At 42.0% G+C, this 8,535-nt stretch overlaps 1 protein-coding gene across 1 annotated transcript; it reads right to left on the bottom strand.

Moving 5' to 3' along the window:
• Positions 1-4,252: 4,252 nt before the first annotated feature.
• Positions 4,253-8,116, bottom strand: LOC133909816 (glyoxylase I 4-like). The gene is made up of 3 exons (XM_062352364.1): positions 7,906-8,116; positions 7,699-7,807; positions 4,253-4,769 (listed from the first exon to the last, which is right to left on the bottom strand). The coding sequence occupies exons 1-3, from the start codon at positions 8,088-8,090 to the stop codon at positions 4,311-4,313; spliced, it is 753 nt and encodes a 250-aa protein (XP_062208348.1). The 5' UTR covers positions 8,091-8,116; the 3' UTR covers positions 4,253-4,310.
• Positions 8,117-8,535: the final 419 nt, after the last annotated feature.

Raw genomic sequence — 8,535 nt, 5'->3', positions numbered from 1 at the left:
GTTGGACACCTGGCATTGCATGGATGGAGCAACGATATATCATATATAGATATCGTAAGAGAGATTACAAGATGCGTATCTGCATACTAGCGGATTTTCGCGCTTGCGTTGCGTCCGTTTTTTTCCAATAAAACATGATAAAAGAAACTAATTTAGAATATCTCAATATTTAACTATAAATTTATTAATGTTTAACACATTCACTTAATTACAAGGAAAACAGTAGTACTTTTATATATACACATAATTTTAGCATGTAGACAACAGTAATACGAAACTAACAAAATTTGTTTCATATTTTTTGAGTTGTATATATTTTTCTCTGTATTTTAGATTATTTTAATCCATTTATCAATATAACTAATATTTCTGTTGATATTTTTTAGAATTTCCCAAAAATAAAATTATATTATATATGTAAATATATGTGTATATATATATGTGTATATATATGTATCTGTATATCTATACATACAAAGCTACAGTGCTCTACATCTTGGTTAGATAATATATGTTATAGATATGTGCAAGAATTAATTGTACAAGGCACAACTAGCAATCTAATACCGATGGACCGATCAATGGATCGATCTCCTCCTCAGGGTGCAAGCGATCACTACCACTACCAGAAAGTTAATTTTTGGTGACTGCCTCACAGATTTGGTGACGGTTATAAAAAACATTAACCAAGATAATTTGAGTGACATGCCAAAATAGAACTGTCATCCAATGATTTTTTTTTTTTTTGACACGTTTGGCATCACTGTCCCCAAAGATCCGTAAGATTATTTTGGGAAATCAACGTTCGCAGCTTTCATGATGATTTATGGTCAGTGTCACCAAAAATATCGTCTCCACGTAACGGCGTTAACGGGAAAGATTCTATAATGACTGTCTAAAGACCAATCGCTAGCTAGGCCCAGAAGCTCAACTCGTGCCGAGAAGCTCAAAACCGTACGCGCATGATTTCTGTACCCTAAACTCAAGAAAATTTTATAAGGACCGAGTTTTTTAAAAAAATCTCTTTTCTTAATACGAGCTTTTAATTTTTTCTCTTTTACACCCATCAACCATTAAAATAGGAGAAGTACGATATGGACGAGAGTCTCGAGATATTTTCCTAAAATCCCATAAAAAAATTTTCCCTCAAAACTACGTAGCGGCCGAAAAAAGAGAAGAAAAAGGACGCTCGTGTGACGCGCAGCCGGCCACGGCCGCCGGCCACCGCTCCAATCCGCGCTTGCCGCTAGCCGACCGCCGATCCCCTCCACCGCTTGTTGCTGCTCCCATCTCTCGACTCCGACGGCCGCCGCTCCCTCGATTCCGACGGCGACTGCTCCACTCCTCCGGCACGTCACCTACGTACTCCCTCGACTCCGCTGGCCCCTGCTCGGCTCCAACGGCCACCGCTCCATTCTTCCGGCTACCAGTAGACTACCTAGCTGCATCTACGCCGTGAGCCTGTTGCCTTCTCTAGGTAAAGCCCTAAACCCTTGCTCCTTGATTAGAGAGTACAATTATTGGGGTGGATTTGTTGGGGCTGTGGTGTGGATTTGTTGGGGACGTGAGCATATTTGTAATTCGTGTTTTTGGGGCTGTGGTGTGGATTTGCTGGGGCCGTCCAAGACTTCTTTTGGCAAATTCGTGGGGTCAGTACTATGGTGAGAAGGATGAAAATGGCATGACAGTTGCTGGTAGGGTAAGAGAGGAATTTTGAGTATGTATGCTATCAAAGAGTAGTTCTGAGTAAAGAGATATATATATTTTTGCTTCGGGACTAATCATTTGTTTTTCAATCATTCTTCACTGTAGATGACGAGTTGTTGGAGGAGCTAGATGAGAATATTGACAACTACTGCCAAAACAGAGTTCCCAAGATATATGCCAAGCACGAGTTGATGCTGTAAAGAAATTCTATGGCCGTGGTATCAAGGGCAAAGGCCCTAGTAGTATTGAACTGGAGTACGAGCAGTACAAGACCTGCCAACTTGATTGGTTCAGTGATGAAGCATGGGATGTCATGTGCCGCTGGTGGACATCAGCAAGATACAAGGAGCTGCGCAAAAGAGGTCAAGAGGCACGCTTTTCTAATGAAGATTATGCTCAGCAGAGGGGAGGGTCTCTGCCTTTCCCTACCATCCAATAAAATCTGGTAAGGAAATCTACATGAGTGTCATGTGTTGTACATTGATGAATGCTGCAGCTGTAGTAGAGAATGATTTTCAAAATATTTTGTGCAGACATGCTGATTTGATATGGAATACAGGATTACCGGTTTGGGCCTGAAAAGGCCGGTGGCTTGTATACATACAAGGTACATATGGGAGGCTTTAAGGCATCATTGAAGGGTTCTGGGAAAATACTCAACCAGAAAGTGCAAAAGCGTACTGCAAGTTAAATCACATTATGCTTCTCACACTAGCTCATTTGTATGCATGCATACTTACCCTACTAATTAATTTTCAAGGTTGACTACACCCAAGCAATGGACAAAGAGCATGGTGAGAATTGGTAAGAGAGTGATGACTTGGATGGATATGTTGTGTATAGAACCTTTGGTGGATTAAAGCACGGCCGGTTTGCTATGGAAAATGGTTCATTCAAGAAAGATGAAGTCCTTGCTGCTGTGAAACAAAAGAAAGCCATATCTTCTGTAAGCTCTTACCATGCAGCAGGGGCTGCTGAAGGTAAGAAAACCTGAAAATAGATCACCTAGTGGATGATATGCTAATATATTTCTGATAAGTTGGCTTTCATGCCACCGCAGATTCTTGCCTCATGGGGATCTCAACAGACGGTATAATTGCTATACTACTTGTGCAATTTGCAGTGCATAACTTAGTTTGAAGATTTTTTTTGTAGAAATCTTTTTTCCTGATACATATATACATTGCTATACATCTTTCATGATCACAATCTTTTTTCCTGATATACAGAGAACTTGCTGGATCACATACCGATCACACTGCTGATTGTGAGCGAGGGAATATGGAGTTTGAATGATGTTTTCATATGCATATACCCTGGTGAGTTATTCTACTGGTTTCGATATAATTAAAGGATACATGACATATTTTAGTATGAATGTAAACTTGAAGAGCTCTGGTATATCTTATCTGAACAGTGCATGATTGATAACATCTTTTATAATACATATACAACTGTTTAAGCTAGACCTTTTTGTACATGTTTTATTCTGAAGAATGAGGATTGTGGTGTTGTTATGACAAACTATAGGGTATGGTTCGGTCTACTCTTTTATTTATGTAGACATGGTTGTGTTTTTGTAACTATTTAGTTTCGACTACATGTTGATATATGATATGCATGAAAACTCATTATCTAACTGTGATCTGATATGTTGCAGATTTCCTGGTGACAATAGTAGAAGCTTGGAATGGATGTCTGATTGATATGTAGTCCTTTTTTCTCTCTCTAGCTGACTCTAGTACAAGGATGGTTGATCCTTCTTGGTGCTGCCTGTAACTATTCTGGTGGCTGATTGAGATCATTTGCAGTCCATGACTTGTTCTAATTATTGAGATCACTCGATAATTTTTCTGATGATGAGAGTTGTGCTGTGTTGAGAGATGACTCGATTACATTTCTGGATGTTGAGAATTATATGGCTGGTACATGTTGGTCACCTCTTATGAAAAGCATGTTGAGAAATATTAAATATATGAATTGTGATGTATCGATATTTATGATTATTATCAATTACTGAACAATAGAAGCTGTATGTGAGTAGACCAAAGTTTGGGACGGCCTGCAGTCACAGAAGGTTATATATGAGTGAGCGATGGAAACAAGATTTCGTGACAGCCACATCGTCATCAAAAGTAACTCCGAGTATGTAGAATCGTAACGGAGCCTGATGCCGTTCCGTCCAACTTTTGGTGACCGTCCAACTTAATTATCAGTCACAAAATGGCATTGATGGACTGCCATGGGACTGCCACATTAGTGACGGTTGTGCTGTCACAAAACTATTCGTGACTGCTTACGGTCACAAAAAAATTGATTTCGTGACTAACCAAGCATGACGGTCTTTTATGACGGTTTTTTGTCACAAAATAGTTTTGTGACAGTCTTCGGGCTTTTGGTGACTGGCCGGGACAGTCACTAAAAGCCTATTCCGTGGTAGTGTACTGATCAGTGATCACTAGATGCAACTGCAACAAATTTTCGGATCACCCAGCATCATATCGAACAAAATCATCAACTCGAATGGAAACAAGACAAACCGGTTCAAACAATTTTTCGATGAAGGAGATAAGGCAACAAATCAAATGTTCCATTTTGGATCATCAAAATGCCGGTGTTCCATCTTGATCCCGGCGAATCACACTCTGCATGCACGCGTGCTCTGGGCAAGGCCTCATCTCGCAAGCGTGGATGCCCGCCTCGACCTCGCCGACGCAGGAGCCGCCGTTGGTCTTCGTCGGCACGCACTGCAGCGGCGGAGACGGCGGCAGCACTGCCACCGGAACAGGAAGCTGCTGCTGCTGCGACTGCAGTGCCTTCGGCGGCGGCTTGACGGCCCTGTTGCAAGCCGGTGCCGCCGGCGGCAGGCCGAGGACGGCGTGCCCCTCCGGCACGAGGGGGACGATGGGGAGGTTGTCGCAGGTGCAGACCTCGATCATGAAGCCGTCGGGGTCGTGGAAGAAGAGCTGGTCGACGTAGATGCCGCCCTCCTCCACGCGCCGCTGCACGTACTTGACCCCCATCTCCTTAAGCCGCCGCTGCACGGCCTCTATGCTCTCGCACTGCATGCATGGAAACACGCGTTAATATTATGGTAAAATCTAAAAATTACACATTTTAGTTTTATGGTATGCACATTTATTTTACTTTTGAAAGTTTACAAAATTGCTTTCGAGTCTTACCAATTTGTTTTTCTAAAATTTTCTTGAAGCAAAATTGTTCTTATCTTTTATTAAAAATATGTAGCAGCTAGATTTGATATTGCATTTGAATGATTCTAACGTGTTTAAAAATTTTACTGAATCTCCGATCTGAATTGTGTTTCTTAAATTGTTTATGGATCAATTCTATTTTACTTCTAATTTTTCACAAAGTTGCTCACAAACAGATGGATTTCCCCCCCCCCCCCCCCCAAATTCTCCCTCTGTTTTTTTTTTACCACGTATTGAAGTGGGTCACATATAATTGTTGCAAGTCTATAAGTAAGAAAGTTGAAAAATCAAATATTATCGTAATACTACTTTTACTGTTGTGCAAGAAAAAACATATATTGTACTACTACTCTTACTGTTGTTCAACAACCTATGAAAAAGCATGTATGACAGGCATGCATGCTTGCAAAGTTTGTCCTTGCCAGATGTGCATGTGAGTCACTACAGGCGAGGCAGTGCGCACGTCCACACTGTCCCATACCATCATGTGGACATGGGAACGAAAGCTTCCTTAGTGTTACCGCGCTGTCCTTCACCATTAGTGCGCACGTGTGTCTGTACAAAGTCTTTCATCGTTCGCCTTTTCCGTTTACAAATATCTGACATTGTTTTACTATACCATTCAATAATTCATCGTTCTGCCTTTTTCGAAAATATTTGTGCAAATAGGCAGAAATATAAGACACACTTAAAGTATTTTTTATAAAAAATCTAATGAGATTTTTTTCCACTTTCCTTAACTAATATTTGAACAAATATTATTAGTCAAAGTTTAAACAGTAAAAGTATAAAACGACGATTATTTGTAAACGAATGGAGTATATGTCTCCTCGCAAATCTTGATAGGTTTTTAAATGAAACGCGTGCAAATCTTTTAGGTGTTCTTGAGAAAACAATTTTAGGTGGGGAGGAGTAGTACGACTATATATTATATCTGAAAAGGTGTAATTATGTTTATATGCCCATTGTACTACCATCAACTAAATAATCATGCACTCATCCTATAGTGGGAACTTTTGGTTGTTGGTTTGAAGGAACCTTGGGGATCATCATGGCTTACACAAACGTTTGGAATGGGATCAAGGTCGTGATTGATGGTGCGTCGCTGTCTACACCTTATTTCTTAACGATGGACACGTGCAAGCGCATGCATGCATGTCTCACAAATATCCATCTTGGAAATGGCTGGTTAAAGAATACACAGGCATATATACTGATCTGATGCATTGGTATTTTTTCTCCTAGTGTTGGCCAAACCAATTCAATAAGGTTACACTACTACCTCACTGGGGAAGGTGCATGCACATGGGCACATGGCCACATGGCCATGAATATTGTGCAAAGTAGTTAAATATTCAGACAGATCAAAGTCCATTTTAAGTTTAATCACCACACGTACATGGTAATTACTTGTCTAAAGGTAAATTGCTCTGTGATTGATCTAGCCTTGGTTGTGAAATTTTGTTGTCAGTGATCAAGACAACATTGCATCCCTATCAAAACAGCGAGGCCGCGATGGTGCATGAGGAGGTCTCTTCCTCAACTTGCAGATGCTAGCTAGCTATATGGCGAGCAGTATCAAGTGTAGGCGCCACAGAAGATATAATGTGCCAGACTCATAGATTAACCAGTTCCTGGACAAAAGTTAAGTGCATTTGTAGGTGTAGTGATTAAGCATGCAGGCGCCACAGAATTAAGAACCCATTGATCCTACTATTAATTTGTTGAGACTATGATACCTATGCATAGCCCAAAAAAGCATATGAAATTGTTCAACAATTCTGCTAGCCCTGCAGCTGACTACGGATCAAAGGGTTCCTGATTTCCTGAAGATGGGTGTAGTCATCATCTGATATATATTCTGATGCACACTGGGATGAACTTGGCAGCAAAATATATGTTTTAGAAAATGGGATGGTGTCAAACTAATTAATCTATTAAACTTGAGATCGGTTTGCCTCAAATGAAGGGTACAGTTCAGCTGTGTCGACGGATCGGATTGAAGGAGCTCGATTGAAGACGCGCATGTGCAAGATTGCTTCTTCGATCTCATCAAGATGCAAATCCACTCGTTTCACGAAATATTATATATATATATATATATATATTACTTTCGAAGTATGTACTCTCGCATATGTATCTCATAATATAGAGAGTATCTCATGTGATAAATATTATGTATATAGAACATGCGAGTATATAAGATTATCCAAGTGGTATATATACATTTTTAGGTGGTTTGCATTTTTTTTTTGAGTATATTCATTTTTATGTATAAATATAAAGATATTATCAAAATCTATTAAAAATGATGGACTTCTTTTCAATTTTTTAATATAGTTTACATTAAAGCATCTTAGAAATAAGTATATCCTGTTCATTTATATGGTATGTCATAGTAGAGAGTATTTTGAGAGTACAAACTAGTTTTTTTAGAGAGAGAGAGAGAGCAGATGAGGACCAGAAGTGGAGGTCGATCTGCAGAAAAACATGGGCACTGAGACAAGCAGACCACATAGTGAATTCCCTGATGTCAACTCTGTAGGCGCATCTCTGTTTAAATTTTTTTTTTCTCTTCTGATCTCTCACTTGTCTGTACGTATACTGCTAGATCGAAGGATGGATCGAATCGCGATAAATATATACATCAGTATTGCTTATATTTAACGCCTGTTGTCAGACCAACGTGCATACACACACACTATTGCTCTGGATCTCAGTTAGTTATATATGGTGATTAATCAATTAACGTGATGGCAATGGCATGCAGCATGCATACCTGGAAGGAGATGTGGTTGTCCTTGGGGTTGATCTCCGTCTTCTTGGGGGCCGTGCTCTCCGGGTGCTCCGCCTGCAGAAGATGGATGCCGATGCCGTAGTTGAAGAGCCTGTAATTTCCATTTGCCGTCAGAATTCAGAGCTCTCACAATGTTGACAGCAACAGCAACAGCAATGCATGCATGGCGTACGGCATGAACGTGCGTACCATGCGCCGTCGAAGTCGAAGGATCCCGGGCGGCGGATGGGGATGAAGCCGAGCACGTTGCGGTAGAAGCTCAGGGAGCTCTCGAGCGACCGGCACACCACCGAGATGTGGTTCAGCGACGCGAGCGGCAGCCCGCCGCCGCGCGCGCCGCTCTGCTCCGGCTCCACTCCCGTCGTGTTCACCATCTTCCGACGGAGAAACGCTAGCTCTCCCCCCCCCCCCCTACGTACTCCTGACACGACACGCGCGCTTGCTCGCTTGCCTCCTCGTCTTGTTCCCTTCCTCCCGGCAGCTTTGTACGGCACTCACCGCGATGCACGTATTACGTGAGCGTGGCGAGGAAATGTGAGCTCGATGAGGGAGAGATGGCCGGCGAGGCACCGACGCGACCGGGACGCTGGCGTTAGAGAGGATGGGAAGGGAACGGGAACCAGGGAAGGGCGACGTGGGGCTGCTAGCTAGCGAAATGGTACGTGAGGGAGTGTTGGCTGGTGGCTCTGGTCTGGGGTTGCCGCGGCGCAGGCGGTTTATATACAGCCCGGGCACTGACAGCTACAGGCTACAGCTCGATGGAGCACTGCGTGGCATAGTAGCTGCAACTTCGATGCGGTATGATGCACACTCTGTGCA

This window comes from Phragmites australis, chromosome 2, assembly GCF_958298935.1.
Source record: "Phragmites australis chromosome 2, lpPhrAust1.1, whole genome shotgun sequence".
Taxonomy (NCBI): Eukaryota; Viridiplantae; Streptophyta; class Magnoliopsida; order Poales; family Poaceae; genus Phragmites; species Phragmites australis.
Note: the sequence above shows the minus strand (reverse complement) of the source record. Positions and strands in the feature narration are given on the sequence as shown.